Genomic DNA, 17336 nt, shown 5'->3' on the forward strand with positions numbered 1-17336 from the left:
CAGTTCACGGTAGGCCTATAGCAAATCTGATTAGACAACTGTACAGTATTCAGTAAGTTGGGCATTGCATTGCATTTCATTTCATTATTTTAATTAATCACCATTTCTTAAATCTTAGAATTTCTGGTGACCAGAGCATGTCGAAAAACCTACCGATATATTGGTCTTTATCAAGGTTTTACTGTATTACCAAAGGTCATGAAAAACCCAAGATATTAAGAGGCAGTGAAAATCTGGATTTTGTAAATGGTAAGAAAACTGTAGAATAGAAAACCTTTCTGATTTTATTGGAAAAGTCACTGGTACGGTTCATACATTACTCAAGGACCCTCGGAACCTTCGACACTCACACAACACACTGCGACGGGAAGCATTGTGCCTAGTACAGGGAGAACATTGTCCGTGGAAGACGACAGTAAAGCTAAAATGTATACAACCACAAGGGAATGTACAACATGCATCAGCATTTATCACTATCATCCACTGACCCAGCCAGTGGTAATGTTACTGCTTTATCTTATTATTCCAATTCTCCATAAATAACTAGATTTGTACCATTCCCTATTCCAGTCACAAGGGTTAAATGCCCCCACGTTAAAAAGAGTTAAGGAATGTGGTGATGAAAATACATTAAAGCATAGAAAAAATAGTCTTTGCATACCACTTTGCTCATACATAACAATATAAATGAAAAACTCAACATTCAACATATATTTACTATGAGGTTACCTGGAACGTAACTTCTTAGAAATGTTCCCCCTAGTTACACAATAGGATTAGTTTCCAATTAGTGTGCCAATTAACTAATTTTTGCTAGATCTTTTAATAAGGCAATATACAATTTAATATGTAGGGGGTTCCTTTTGATGTAAACATTAACAATGCAGGTAAACACTAGTCTCCCACTGCTCGGACTTCAGGGGACTACTGATCACCTTCACTGACAGCACCTTTAACCTAGAGTTCATCCTTTGTAGGCACATCACCACCTTCGTCAATTTCTTCTTCATCCTGCCAAGAAAAAATTATTATTATTACTTGAATTTGGACACGACAGTATAACCATTTCAAGTACGTACAGTATTTCCAAACTATAAATAGGGACGTGAAGTTTAGTGTATAAATCAACTACAAAAAGCAACTGCCAAGGTTAAGCATAACCAGTAAACATGCAAGGCAACTAAGATAGTAAAGATTAATAAAGAAATCATGCAAAGAATAAAAAGAATCCATGCAATGATTAATAAAAAAATTTCATGCATGGAAATTTAAGTTTAAAGGCAAGCTTTTATAAAATTGTACCTCCTCTTCGGTGCTCTTGCCCTCAAGGAAGTCAGTGAGAGCCTCCAGAGTCCTTGCTCCATTGTAATCTACCACCTATGGAAGGAAAGCCAAAATGAAGTGGGCAAGTTACTAGCAGAGGAAAGTGCTTATATTAAAAACCGTCCAACTAAAAGTTCTGGTGTACTCGGTACAAATGTACTGTATTCATAATCTTAAAATTTAGACATTAAATACAGCACACCCAAGACTTTTTGCTGGACAATCTGCAAGAACAAGTGAAGAGTGACACTGCTGGTGCTACAGTTGCATGCAACCAACTGCTGATGCCGAAGTTCCTACCTCAATGTCATCTGGGGCAGCCTGGCCATATATACCGCCTGTTTCCAAAAACTTTGAAATGCCCTCCAATGTGCGTTCTCCATTGTATTCAACAACCTAGTAGTCATTGAAATGTTAAAATTCATGCAATCTTGAAATAATTGAAGAAACTTCATATTTATATTGCAAGTGACCAACTTAAAATAATTACAATTTCCTACAACAAAATTCATATAATTTGCTTAATGTACCATATTTTACTGCATGTACGACTCTTAAATTGGTTAAAAATCAGCCTGCAACCTATGTGAAATAGTCTCCCACAAGATAATGAACCCTAGTTGCTGTCTCCAGTAGGCTAAATTCTACCCAACCCAACTCAAATTAAAAATGTGCGAATGCTTACATATTTAATTACTGGTAATTAAAAAATTTGTAAATATAATGTATATCTACAGTATAACTACTGTACTGTACTACTGACAACCCGCGACGATTAAAGACTGTACGCCAGACACCCAATTCTACAAAGGTAGCCACCAAGCAGTAACCATTTCTGAACTCCAGCATTACCATCTCAATGCCATATCTGGAACATTCTTCAATATACAAATACCCAATACAAATGAAGATTCAGATAACTTCTCACATGTTAACATCATTGGCAGCATTGTAGCCAGGTTAGACTTCTCTCTAACCAGGTTTCTGGGCCAAGCTGTTTTTCAACTATTTTTGGGTAGATATACGTAACTTCATTTATTTTTAACGATTACATGCACACACCACCCTACATTGTGAAAACGGTAAGAATAATTGTCCCATGGGAAAATGCCCAAAAGGAATATACATTTCTATGCACAAACATTAACTAGCTTAGTGGGAGGACAGCTGAGCAGTTGGTGTGAGGGAGCGTTGCTCGGGAATCAGTGGCGGTAGTGTCACCGTTGCTTCGGTAAAAGGTGTACATAATTATGTACAGTACAGTATATGCAAATGGGAACTTAAATGTTGCATTTGGCTTTATTAGTTTGGACAATTAAGTATTTTTTGGAGTAATTTACTGGTATTATATTCCTCATTTACTGGTACAAATTGTATATTTTGAAAAACATGGATACAGGAAGAAAATACGGTTCTCCTAAATACTCCCGGCTAGAGTGGGGGAAGTGCGTCTTATGCCATAAAATACGGTATAACCTTATAACCTCTCATAGTCAAAACCCATGTTGAAACTATGAAGACCTGTAACAACAAGGTTACCAGCAATTTATATTCTTCACAAACCTGAAAACAAAAACTTAAAGATCAACTGTTAACATATTTCACTAAGTTCTACAACTTTGTAGGGTAACATTGATAAAATTTTTAATACCTTTTGTAAAGACAAGGTACGCTTACATTACCTACTTTCATCATGAAATCAAATTGGTTTATGAAGATGTTCTAGAAAAAAATTATTGACATGCCAATTGGTTTTAAAATGTTTTCTGAAATTATAGGAAATTTAAGACAAATGTGCCTAACACCACTAAAATAAAACTTAAATTTGACTTCTCTTCTACTGTAATGCAAATAAAGATATATTCAAGATGAATAAATCTTAAGATCATACACATGTTCATTACCTCAGCATTGGATAAACACCAATCATACTAGACTGTATACTAGCCTTGCTTTATGAACTAATGAATGAATCAAGTCCTCCAATTATATAATTGAAAATGTTTCGCAAATCAGAAAATTTGTTCCGATTATGTTCTCGAGTAGACCTGGTGAAAATACAGTAATACCCCGCTTAACGCGGTTTCGCTTAGCGCGTTTTACCGTATGCGCGGTGCCTCGCCAGAGCCGAACTTTCACTTAATGCGGGTTTTTTCCACATACGCGGCGAGTGTCCGGCTCGAGACGCTATTTTTAGATTCGTCCCACCCACCTCTCGCTCCTCCTCCTCCTCCCTCCCGCCTAGGCAAGCCGCACTGTAAGGTTGCGCAGTGTGTGTGTCTTCTACTAACGTTAGAGTTACCCCTAACTTTTAATTTTCCTAACCTAACCTTTATTTTTCCTAACTAAACCTTTATTTTTCCTAACCTAACCTCTTCTATATTACTTGTTTGTTCATACCATCATAAAGTTAAGATAAAATTTTTACTACAACAGTTATGTCATCAAAAAGTGGAGTTTGGGGGTCGGGCCAGTTTCTATCGAAATTAATCCCATATGTTCTGTTGTTCACTTAGCGCGGTTTTCACTTAACACAGTACCCTGTGGGTTTTATTGACAGCGTTAAGCGGGGTACTACTGTACAAGGAACTCTTTCCTCTATAAACCTAGGGGGGCATACAGTAGATGCCAGTGAAAAGTAACAACCATGATGGTGGCCAAACCAAGGAGTAATTAGAAGATAATAGTAACTTCTATATTTAGAATAACCAGAGGGCAAATTGGTTCATGTGTGTATAACTACCCATAGTTCAGATTGAAGGCTGTGGGAACCCATTAAAAATTCTTGTCAATTTCCCAGTTATTTCAAACTGCCATGCTGTAATAATGGACAAGTTGTCAGTTCAGAGTAAACCAGAAATACACAGCCACATCCGTCGAGTGACGCGTCACCAGTTTCCCAGCAGACGTTTAACTAACTGGCCACTGCAGTCGGAAGTAATACAAAGGATGGCCTCTTCAGGCCCCAAATGCCAAGTTCAAGCAAGTTTTAAGGGTGTTTTTTTATGGTCTAAGCCATGGTCATTTTGTAAGTAAAGAAATGGGATGTGAAAAGCAGCTTATGGATAAACTCCCATGTTCACACGGGATTAGCCGATTCTTACCTGGTAGACTTTCTCCAGTTCATTTACAGAGTATTGTATATCAGTACTAGATGGACATACTAGTCAATTTGGAAGTAATGACATTGTCTGGACTGTTTAGGGAATGCCTGATGCTAGGTAAACAAGATTGCTCTTATTGTTTCGATTCACTCGTGAACCATTGGGATATATCATTTATATTAATTAATGGGTAAGTACAGTATTTGGATGCTTAGATTAAAGATCAGCAAAATTGGGTAATTTTTAAGTTTTGGGTCATACCTGTGCTTACAGGTGCAGACTTTCTCCTGGTTTGCGATGCGTTATAAACCATTTTAACCATTTCTATCGGAAGTAACTGGTTTTCAGTGATTTCCGGTAAGTAAAGCTAAACTTAATGCAACTTATCATACCCTAACCTAATCTATGACCTACATTTTCTTATGCAATCTAAAAATGTTTAACAGAAAACCAGTAGATGCATCTTGTTTAAAGTACTTAATCCCAGTTAGAATCTTAAGGTTCCCCAGATGACCAAAACCAAAATACCAATATTGTTTAGACTGAAATTTGTAGTCGGGGCAGCTAACAGCCATTGAATTGGTTGTGATAAGTAAAATATATATATTTAATATAGTATTACCTTGCTGCACAGTAAAGAAAAATTAATTATCTAATTTATTTACAGCGCTAATCAGCCGAGAAGGTTGGACAACTACCAGTTGTCAAGGCATGTGAAAGAAATTTACCAAGAGTAGATTTCTTTAGGATTGTCAAGTACTGCCATCCAGCTATAAAGCACGTTAAATTACATCATCTGATTATCTAAAGCCCATTCCTGGCCATGGTCGTCCCTAGTCCTTCCACAACATTAAATATAGCCTCGGTGACGAAACTTACATTTTCCAGACACGGAGTTATCGGTCTTTTGCATCACTTTGGCACCCAGCAAGTAAATACACAAGATGATACTTGAACTGATTTATTTCAACCAAAAAATAAGGTATGCCTGTGTATATCAACATTGTATATGGCCACAAGTGCTGTATTTCTGCTGGTAACAACACACACCACAGCTGGCTACCTCCAGGCTCCCACTCGGCAGCTCAAGCCAACCTGTGACATTACAACCAAACAGCTTTTCGCAGTCACGTGACTTTTTAGCAACTAACCCCTATTTTTTACACTTTTAAGCCCAATTTGTGTAAGAATATCATTGCCAAAGTGAATTTAAGCGTTTTATTTAGACATTGACCTGCCATCTTACGAAAAAATTCCGAATGACAACTCATCCATTCTGGAAATGTACTACTATAGACTAATTAAAAACATTCAAGACTGCATTGTCAACTGCTCTAGTCATTGGGCCAAGCCAAAATACCACCAGATTAAATGCATTTTTACGGCTATAACCCTTAAAAGCCCGGGCGACACTCCTCTGTCCAGTATAGTGACCCCAGGTGCCACTACATCTAATATTTGCAGCAGTACAGGACTACTTATATAGGATATTTATTTACTTGGCAACTCGACTCCCGTGTAATTTGTCTCAAGTCACATGGTCATTACCCACCAGCTATCACGATGGATGCACGTCCTTCAATGTCTCGTGACCTGCCTCGCTGCTCCACACCTGAGCAAAGGTGTTTGCTCAACAGTGCCATTTATCAAGAGTTGCCATATTCAAGTGGCTTCAATTTATAAAGTAAAGTACTGAGTGAAGAACACCATGATAGGGAAGAATTGAACCCAGAAGTAGAGCTTGTCAAAGCATCCAGCAGCAAGGACAGATAGACAATGGCGGTTACTCCTGCATCCCACCCCACCCGGGATGCCATGGATGTAAGGGACCATGTGCACGAAGCCCCAACGTTACTGTGACCACTAATTTGACGCCTAAATGTCAGTTTTTGACCATGGTATTAATTTTTTTACCGGAATATACCCACATGGGAGGGGTCTGGCAGATCTTACGTTGCCCGGGGCATAAATGTTAATGGAAATCTAACAATTCATAATTACTGCCAACAGCAGTCCATAGTACAAATTTAACTGGCTGCAAGTCTACAACACTTACGAACAAAATTTCATTACAATTGTGTAGCGGGCCAAATGAAGACTGCCTGCTAACAAGAGTACTGTACAGTATCACAAATTTACTGTACAAACCATTGTGAAAAGCTAGTTGGCTATTTACAGTGGACCAAACTGTACTGCCATGTTACTGGTTTCCCAAAACATTTTGGTGGAAAGAGCCCTTTCATTGATAACATTTACTCCGAGAAAGTATATTGTTCATAACTTCAAAACTCTTAAACCAGTCATTTCAAGTTTTACAAACTACACTAATTTCTTACCTCATTGGTTTCCTTTTTATACAATTTAAGTGTAGGGAAGGATTGAATCTTCGTATGCTCTAGTTCATTTGCAGTGGCATCCATTTTACCAATAACAATACTATCGTGGTCCTTGAATTTCTCGCCCAGCTGGTCATAGATGGGAGCCAGCTGCTTGCAGTGGCCACACCACGGTGCATAGAATTCCACAAGGACATCTTTTTCCTTGTTGAATGCTACTTCATCGAAGTTCGCTGCAACCAGGACCTGTCGAATACATAATATTAATATTACAATGCATTAACTTAACACCATACTTGAAACATTAAGGTAAGATTTACAGGATGCACATTTCACTAAGCCCCTGATGGGTAAAATATCCAAACTGGTGACATTTTTAAACTAGTACCATATACTGTACAATATTTCAGTAAAACTGTACAGGTAAACCCCGCATTATGGAAACCAGGGTTACGGAAATCCATTCATATGGAATTATATTACCATGACCAAAAAATTTGGGATAGGGCCAAAAAAATTAGCCCTTTTGAAATTTTTGCAAATTTAAAAATAAAAAAATTCACTGGTTTTAAAATTTATTTCATGTGGACTCTGGGTAGTTGCTACTAGACCATTGGAAGATGCCACACTACCTGGCACAATAACAAGGGCACTCAGAATTCTGTTCTCAGCTTGTGTTCAGGAATGTATTTGCCCTTTTGGTTAATTTATAAAAAAAATAAATGAATATATCTAAAAAATTTCAAAAAATCAAAAAAACGTACAAAAATTTCGATTTAGGAGAAAAAATTCACCAAAATCTATTTTATTGTGTATTCTTGGTGGTAGGTACAATACTCTGCACGGCTGCCCAGCACAACAATGGCGCTGCTCAGTTCAAGTTTTCCCCAACTATCAGTTTTGTGTAGGTGTACCCTCATTAAATATAAGGAAAACAGCCAAGTTAAAGCGAAAGCAGCAGTGCTAAGAGATTCCATAAAGGAATTATGTTGGACATCAAACTATCTTTTAAAGAGGTAACTCCCAGTAACTCCTATCACACCACCTCATGCAGCACTTAACATTTCTGGAGTAACATTCAAGTGTGCACATTTGTCAAGTTATATGAATGATCATTTCACGCGTTTAAAACTGTTTATTTTCATTCACATGTGCTTGTATTAAGTTTATAGGCCAATTTTTCTTTGGAAGGCATCTCAAATTATATAATGGGACAAAGAAAAATGGTTCTGCGTGACGGAATTTCCAGATATGGAAAAAAATTCAGGAACGGAAACCTTCCATAACCCAGGGATGCCTTTATTGTACTATAAAGACTAATAATATTTGTTTTTAAATCCCATTAAAGTGATTAAATAATTTCCACTTTTTTTAAATTTTAATAGCAACATTCATATCCATCTGACAGGACAGCTGAATATTAAGTTACTGCACATTTGGTTAACCACCATCATAAAACTGACATTAGCCATCGCATATCAGTAAATTTTTTATTTTACAGTACGTACATAGATCCATTGTACGTACAACGGTCATTACTCTTACTCTGGGGGGGATTATTCTTTGGTGGATTAATATCCTATGGGGATGGGATAAGCAACTAGCTGCCAAGTGATATTTAGAAGTACAGTACCAATTCGGCCACCTTGCACCCTAGCAAAAACAGACGATTCCAGTAGTAAAGGCATGCCATGGCACATAGTAAGGTACCGGTTTAGTTCTGTAGTCCCGGCTCTACATTTCATTATGGTATAAAATAGCATCTTAATCAGTTATGTCACCACAACAGCAATTACTGTACCTGTAAATACGGGGGATAGATATTTGCATGCCGCCGTTAACTGACCAATACATTTTAATCGACAGTAATACTCAAATTACCAAAAAACTAGTAAATATAACCAAGTGCAAGTTTCTAGTCTATTAGAGAATTTCCTAAATTTAGTTTCTTACAAAACTAACTAGATTAAGCATTAACATTGTATCCCCAGATGCAATAGTCACCTCTTAGATCTTGGTATTAAATTAATACCAATTTAAAAAAATTTAAATTGCACGTTTTGAAAAGTCCATTGTGCCAGGCCACATACTTTAGTACCTCATTGCTTTCCTACTCTACAAAAAAGGAAAACATAACCTGAACCTCAGCCATCCACATCTAGCATCTCAAAAGCTCCCTTCCTCCCCCATCACCTGCTCTGTCATCTGATTCAGATGACCCCCCCACCCACTAGTTCCCACATGCCATCCCAGCTATCATTGAACATAAATGTTAGCAATATAAATAAATCTTTTCTTACTATATTAGGTTTGCTTCTGTTATTGTAGGTTATATTTTTATAAAACTGAAGGAAACTGATAAACAAATTAGTTTCTAGGGAGCATTTCCCCTAACCTCTGCCATTTCCTTTATTTCTTATGGGGTAATTAAGTTTGATTTACAAGGCTATTCTCACGAATTTAACTATCTTGCAAATCGAAGTGGCTGTAAACAATGTCCAGTACATATATAGCTACCAAGAAAATGCTATACAACAGTGGATGCACTTATGACAAGTGTGTACTTTATCCAAGTAATGCAAATCATTATGATGAAAACCATTTCTTCCCTAACTATACAGTACTTTGCATAACTATAAATCTCTCAACACTCACCTTGACTGGCTCCTTCTCCCAATCTTCAGGAATCTCCTGAGAGAGAAGATGTTGCCTTAATTTCCCATCCAAGAAACTCTGCACAAAACTGACCAATGCACTCTCACTCAGATCATAGGACTCAGGCTTGTACTTTGCCATGTCTTCCTCCAGTTTGATTATGCGAAGCCCGGGAACCTATGAAGAAAATTCATCCAAGATATCAATATGAAGGATTAAAGACAAATATAAATCGAGTCTATAACCTAAGCAACATACCAATTTTAGTATTGTTACTTAAAACCACTTTCACATTACCATAACTCACCCCACTAACTGGTATGTATTCCAATTCCTCCTAAACCAAATTACATTCCAATTCTATGAATGTACTTGTTGAATCAACTACCCTAAATATGTTGCTAACAAACAAGTTATAAAATTACCAGATCTTACCTCTTCCTTCTTCATGCCAAAGAATTCCAAGATACGAGAGTGGTCCTCCTCATCAGTGTTGATGGTCACGAACAGAACTTGGCCCTTGAAACCCTTAGCAGCACCACGGCAAGCCTCCAAGTGTGCATCATAGTGGCCAGCTTCCTTTGACAAGAATACGAGGAGATGGGATTTGATCTCTCCACCAAATATCTTTGAAGCAGTCTCATGGTTGAAGTCGACTACCAGAGGAAGTGAGTTCGCTGCAACAAACTTAGTTATTTCTGCTTCTGTCACATCTCCGTCATACACATTCTTGCCCTCATCAAAGTCCTTAAAGAGAATTATACCATCAGCCTCCAAACCATATTCAGAGAACACTGCTGCCTCTGATGTAATACCAAATGGGAAATCATCAGTAGAAGAAGCTGCAGCCAAGAATTCCTTTGCTTCTGCAGATTCCTGGTCCTTGAAAAATCCAATGACAACCACTGGTTTTTCTTCAATGAAGGCTTTGACATCTTCCACTGATGCAATAAGCTTTGCAGGAGGGCCCGTCTTCTTCAGGAGCCAGCTAACGATTTCATCAGCCTGACGGCCACCATTGTATTCAATGGGTTTGCCAGAGCGGAAGAACTTGAGGGTGGGATAGCCACGAACACCATGTTCTTCTGCCAGTTCTGTTTCTTCTGTTGCATCAACTTTAGCAAGTTTAATGGCAGATTCTTGTTCTACTAATTTGCCAGCAGCTTTTACATACTCAGGAGCAAGGGCTTTGCAATGACCACACCATGGGGCATCTGCAAAAAATAACACCATTCAATGTGAAACATTATTTCATCCTAAAGATTAAGAGCTTTAATTTAGAGTACTGTACAGTACTGAAAAAATAGTAAAAATTTATCCTGTACAAATGTTCTAAAATGGTCATCAAACTTTGGAAACTATTTCTACATGTAGAAGCTATGGCCAGCAAAACCCTCATTTGATTAAAGATGTAAAGTTGCAGACAATATAGTACTATGTGGTGTATACTGCAGCTTTCCTTTTGTCCACTACAAAAAAAATAATAGAAGGGAAGGCAACTTTTCACCAGAAAGATTCAATAGAATTTTTTTTTTAACAGATTTTGTTTGGACGCTATAAATAAAAAATTTCCTATTAACTTTAGTTTTCTTCTACCTTCAATCACAAATTAACTGTAGTGGGCAAGGCATAAATGAAGTGGGCAATTATGGGGTAAAACTGCAAAAACCTGATCGTATAGCAGTAATTTCATGTGTACGTGCTTTGTATACAAAAATTATTTAGCATAAATATCCTGCCATTCATTCTCCAGTGGCATCTATTGTTCCAGTCCGCTCATTAAAACTAAATTTGGAAATGCGGACTTTTGAACAAGTACAAAATGCTGGCAGATCTGTTCGGTTGTTTCAATACCAGAAATATTGGTTCGATCGTCCTTCAATCTAAGTGGCTTCACTCTCCTAACCTTGCGTTCTCCCTGAAGGAGACATTTGCCCTCTTACAAAATGGCATCCATTATGTCAACATGGACTTGTTGGAATTATGGTCAAATGTTAAAGATGTGGAAGGGAACCAACATTAAAAGGAAAAATTACCTACTCAAGGGTACCAGTCAGATGCCATCACTCTTATTGACCCACCTTAATATCAAGGTAATGTTCTTTTGCAGTTACTGGGGTCTGGAGGGTGTAGCCCAGCTGTAAGCAACGTTATAAATACTGTACCAGGTATGGCTAAACTTTGTAACCTGCAGTCGTTCATGTTTTGAATGTGTACAGCCGTGGCAGTCAATGTTCTGGGCATGTACCGCCATGTACACACACAGGTACACAAAACGTTAATTATCTCGCTTAATCATAATTTGCACCAGAAATGCCAAAGGGTAAATATTCATCCATTAGCTGTCCCCAGGTTTAAGTATGAGAATAGGTTCATTTGGTATTTTGCGGGCATTTTACTCAAATCTGACCATTTCCTGTGCAAATTAGCGGTTTTGCAAATATCAACTTTTTCACTTGACAAACTGCTAATTTGCATAGGAATGGGGATCAGATTTGAGTAAAACAAAAAATTCATACCAAAGGAACAAACCTATTTTACCTACTTAACCTACAAGGAGGAGGAGGAGGAGGAAGAGGAAAGGAGACAAGTGACTCCGTGAGTTTAGCCTCGAGTAAACTTGGTGGGAACCTGTGGACAGCCAACAGGCGAATATTCACCGAAATAGCCTGAATTTTCAAAATTACAAGACAAGATTCATTTAGTGACAACTTAAGTTAAATTTCCATAAGTAAAAAAGGTTAAATCTCGCTTGTACGTAATTTTGTCAGAAATAACATTGAAGAAAAGCATCTTTGAATTTTCAAAACTACTCATTGAAACCATAGTACAGTGGTCCCTCGGTTAACGAGCACAATCCGTTCCAGCAAGTTGTGCGTTAACCGAAAACCCGTTAACCGAAACCATGGTTTCAATGGGTTTTTGGGTAATTGGTTCCAGCTCAACAAAAATTGCCTAAATTCAGCAAAAAAGGTAGAAAAGTACACTTACTTTGAGGTGTGTAAGTAGAAGGCTCCTGGATGATGGGAATTAGAATGGGGGTGGAGGAGAAGGGATAAGAGAAAGCATTGGGGTGGAAAAGAAGTCACCCCATGGCACCATTTCACCCATAAAATTTTAGTTCTCTTGGTGTAATTCAAGATTATTTTCTTTAACTCAACACTGCACTGCATTATATATTGTCAATATGTAAAATAAATTTCAAAATGACCAATAATTTGCTTGAAAACAAAAGCCTTTAGTTGAAGAGAGTCAAGCAAGATGTTACCTCCACTGAAAACAGAGACTGACGCCTGTCTGGCGTGTTAACATGCTGGATGGCACGCCAGAAACTAGTTTCTTTACCTTCAATTATGTTCAATAATTGTTAAAATGACTAAAAAAGTTAATATTAAACTTTTAAATTTATTGAATCGTACAAACTTGATATTTACTTAAATAGTAAGGAATTTACGCCCTAAAACCGATTACTGTATTGGCAGACTAATACTACAGCTGGTGGACCACCATATGCAAGCGAAAACATGTTGAAGTCGGCTCGTAAAAAACTCGTTAATCGAGGGATTGCTCGTTAACCGAAGTTAAGAATCTTATGGAAGGTAAATCGTTAACCGAAATCTCGTTAACAGAGGGATCACTGCCTATAAAATTCCCGAGATTCATATAGTGGCAACACGAAATATAAAAAATATTCACTTTTGCTACACTAGCCAAAAACAGACCTACTTAAGAACTATAGCAGTTAATCCATGAGCCTCGGTAGTCACAATTGTAAAAAAAAATTTTACTCTAGAAAGTTGTTACTATTTTATACCAGTACCGTACAATGATCCGTCCACTCAAAACTAACTCCATTCTATATTTGTTCATTAACCTATACTCTACTAACCTAAGGCATGGCATTTAAATAAAATTACCGAATTATATTCTAAACAAACCCTAAACCACCACTCAAGATGATTTATGAATCATTGCAATTAAATCTAGGATGAAAATTTAAGATTGCAACAGCATTAGAAAAGCTAAATTTACACCAATACAAAAAGTATTAAACTTCATAACTATTTAGGATAAACAAGCTCAGTTAAGTGTATCTTCGTCAGCAGAACTACAGTACTGTACATACATAGTCAACAAAACTACAGGACGTACAGTTTCTCCACTTAGGAACCATAATTATTTTCTCAGGAATCAGATTCAACCTATTCAAAGGGAGTTATAATAGCAAAGTAAACTAGTACATTCGTGACACTTTACAAGCATAGTAAGCAATTCAAATTTACATATCGCCCAACTTAGGTATTCTTGGCTAATTTACATTTAAGTGTGGAAAAACCCAATATTTTAAGGCTTGGCATTCCCCAAATCTTCCCGGTAATAGCCAATATGACAATATTTTACACTAACGGGTTCCTAACTTTTTTCACTTTATAATATTCTCAAGTTGAAAGTAAAAATTCTTTAGCTTATGTAATTGTTTTTATTTTAAATCTATTTATATTTTATATGTAAGCTTTGGTGATTTTATTAATCGGCTGTCGGAATTTCATTTTTTTCTTCAAATAATTATCAAGGCCCAGTGGCCATGCGGTTCTGCGAGAAGGTGATTAGGATTGGGAACCCTGCACTAACCATACTGTACTGTTTACATCCGGAAACTTGCACAAACCAATCATCCTTGTCAATATTTCTTAACACTTCAGTGAAGCAACCAATCTAGATGCCAGTGTTAAGCCACTTTACTGCGTGGACAAATAAATCGGACTTCAAATTTCATTCAGCCTAGGCCAAGGCCCTCGTACAGATTATCCAAACCATTTAGTTTTTTCTATACAATTTCATTAGTCAAACTCAACTGGAAATTACTTTCAAGCGCTAAGATTATCTAGCCACTTAAGGAATATACATCGCGCTTTGGTTGGCTGGAAGCAGGTGTGGAGGGACGCCAGTGCCGGCTGCTGGGGTTAATAACCGCGCTTTCACCACACCCACACCTCCGTTCAGTCTCCGCTTACAATTGTCAACTCTTAACAGGCGAGTGCAAAACAAGAACCATATGTATTAATTATCAAATTCAAGTCAAAGGCTTTAAAATGGAATCTACAGATAAACTTCACCTTCGTTTAAAGGCGCAACCTCCAACTTCCTTAATGAACGATTTTACGGTACCGTAAATTTTAACAGTTCGTAACGCTACGTTTCTCAGGTACTTTAAATTCAGCAACATAAAAGTATAACTTAAATACCTGACATGTATTATACCGCTAAATACTAGCCCTTAGCTTACTGGCTAGTATACCGCTAAAGTATGCTTCCGATCGCCCAAGCGGCTAACGAGCCGATCAGTGAAGAGGAAAAAGCAAAAGAGCAAAAGGTTACCCCCAGTTAAAAGACGAATAGTAATACAGCTGAAAGCTAACTGACAAGCTAAGTTTGGACCGTTTATAAGACTATAGTAAGCATTAACAACTTACTACAAGTAACTTTCAGCAAAATTTTCCGATAAAATCTATTTCTACCGCGTCACTTAATCTTCTGCCTTTATATAAAACGAGCAGTATTCCAGGTTCCTTTTTTTAATCCGACTTGGGGAAACCAGTTACAATTCTGTTTATTCCCCCATCCCCATTTAACACATTCACCATCCCCGTCAAGATGACAACTAAAGAACTACTCTTCGTACACAAGAAAATAAGGAGCCTGTAATTGGCTGGTTGGCCTGTGCATGGCAACTTCTGTCGAGTTACTACCACTATCACCCATGAATCTATCTAGCCTCCTTTTAAAACTTTCCAGCGTCCCAGCACTTACTACAAAGTTGCTAAGCTTGTTCCACTCGTCCACCCTATTTGTGAACCAGTTCCTCCCTATCTCCCACAAACCCAAACTTGGCCAACTTAATCCGTTGCTACGAGTCCTATCATGCTCGGATATTATAAGAACTTTATATCTCCTTTATTGATTCCTCTCACCCACTTAAATACTTCTATCATATCTCCCGTCTTTCTAGGGAATGCAAGTTTCTTTAATCTATCTTAATAAAGGTTTCCAAGTCCCGGAATCACTTCGTCATTCTTCGCTATCTTTGTTACTAACACTGGACAGTTCAAAAGCGTCACCGTCTGCTAGAATAGTTCTATCGATAAAAAAAACAAAATACGCATTGCATTTAATTACAAGTAAAAATGTTGATAAAACAAGGCATCTGATAAGCATGAAACCTGTCTAAGTGATTTTCAAGAGCAGATGGGCACTAATTAGTCACACATACGGAAGTAGATCAGACATACTAACCATTTTATTAAGCGACTAATCAAGTCACATGAACCGTTTATTCACATCACTTACGTCTAAATTCTATCGTGTATAGGCAGGTGGTTTACATTGCATGCACTTTTTGACTTCAAAATTTAATAGGTGTGAAAGTGTACGAATATTTATCTAATCCGTTTACGGACTACAATATCCAAGTTCGCATACGTTAAAATTCACAACCCCAATAGCCCCACTCTCTAGGCTGCGTGCAGAGGGATATTTTACGGTAAATATTCATCCATTGGCTGTCCTCAGGTTTTAGTAAGATTTGTTTGTTTGTTTCTCAAATCTGACCATTTAATTTGAAAATTCGTAAAACAAAAATTAATTCCTTTTTAACAAACTACTAATTTGCATAAAAGTAGGTCTTTGTACAAATCCAAAAAATACAAACCTATTCTCATACCAAAGGCACCAACCAACCTACCTAACCTACAGTACAAGGAGGAGACAAGTAGAAGTGAGGAGTATAGCCTCAGGTAAACGTGGGGGGGGAACCTGCGGACAACCAATGAACTATTAAAATCTTACTTTTAAATAGTATAAACAATGCATTCATGGCATCGCAAGCACACTGACCAGAGTCTGGAAGAACGTCAAGTCACGTGTCCATCGATTCATAGGTTTCTATCCTAGACGCAGACGTTCCCGCATATCCTACCCGGCACATTATGTATATTCAGTCGCCCTAAAATGTTGCCATTTACAAAAATATCATAAATATACTGGATTCCGGCGTACTGCCTGCTTGAAAACATTGCATGCACCCCCTCATCCTCGCGGTTCCCACCCCCCCCCCCAAACCACACACCCCTTCTGCCACCGCCACGTCATCCCTTGTACCGTCCCGTTCAGCCTCTCCCCCCCCCCTCATCAACTAAACATTACCTTCACTTTAAATATCAGGCAAACAATTTACTTCAACAAATAAATCGGGGCTAGTTTACCTTATTCATAACACCCACGGGCTAATCCGTAGAGTCTGTGAACCAATCGTTTGTTCACCATGTGATCTATATATTAATGTATTCCTAAATATATTTTGATATTTTATATATCGAGTTATCAGGCTAATTAAAAAAAACACATAATACAATAACTTTCCCACCACCTTAAATCCGGTTGCACCCACCCACATCAGGACACCGGGAACCACGGGAGGGAAAAAACGAGACCAGATGGCTGTACTTACAAAACTCTACAAGGACGAATTCGTTATCTTCGGTGGCCTTCTTGAAATTTCCTTTCGTCAACACCAGCACTCCCTCGTCATCAGTGATCTCCTCATCGGCAGAGACCGCCAGGGCCAGGGTGGCCAGCAAGACAGCAAAGGTTACTCCCACCCTCATTGTTCGAGTTGTTGATACCGACTGGACGAGTTAGTGTAGGAAGCGTCGCAGGGCGCAGACGTGGCCATTCGTGGGCTATCCCCATTGGCCCTTGTACGACGATACCTTTACTCATATGTTTAGTTATTTTATTTTTTTTAACTATTATATTTCTTTAGTTAAGTCTTAGGAAAGTAGTAAAAATATATATAAAACATTCATTGCTACTATTTGCCTATGATCTTGAAGTTTCGGTGGAAAAATCGATCATATAT

The 17336-nt window shown here is 37.8% G+C and overlaps 1 protein-coding gene across 2 annotated transcripts; it reads right to left on the reverse strand.

Moving 5' to 3' along the window:
* Window positions 1–266: 266 nt before the first annotated feature.
* LOC121854087 (protein disulfide-isomerase-like) lies at window positions 267–17125 on the reverse strand. Of its 2 annotated transcripts, none has more exons than XM_042348595.1 (6): window positions 16926–17125; window positions 9854–10632; window positions 9419–9595; window positions 6764–7009; window positions 1303–1377; window positions 267–1011 (listed from the first exon to the last, which is right to left on the reverse strand). In XM_042348595.1, exons 1-6 carry the CDS (start codon window positions 17080–17082, stop codon window positions 958–960), a joined length of 1488 nt encoding a protein of 495 aa, XP_042204529.1. In that variant the 5' UTR covers window positions 17083–17125; the 3' UTR covers window positions 267–957. The 2 variants fall into 2 exon arrangements, with proteins under 2 accessions (XP_042204529.1, XP_042204446.1); XM_042348512.1 differs by lacking the exon at window positions 1303–1377 and adding an exon at window positions 1624–1719.
* Window positions 17126–17336: the final 211 nt, after the last annotated feature.

Source organism: Homarus americanus, unplaced genomic scaffold (genome assembly GCF_018991925.1).
Source record: "Homarus americanus isolate GMGI-L3 unplaced genomic scaffold, GMGI_Hamer_2.0 scaffold51859, whole genome shotgun sequence".
Classification (NCBI taxonomy): Eukaryota; Metazoa; Arthropoda; class Malacostraca; order Decapoda; family Nephropidae; genus Homarus; species Homarus americanus.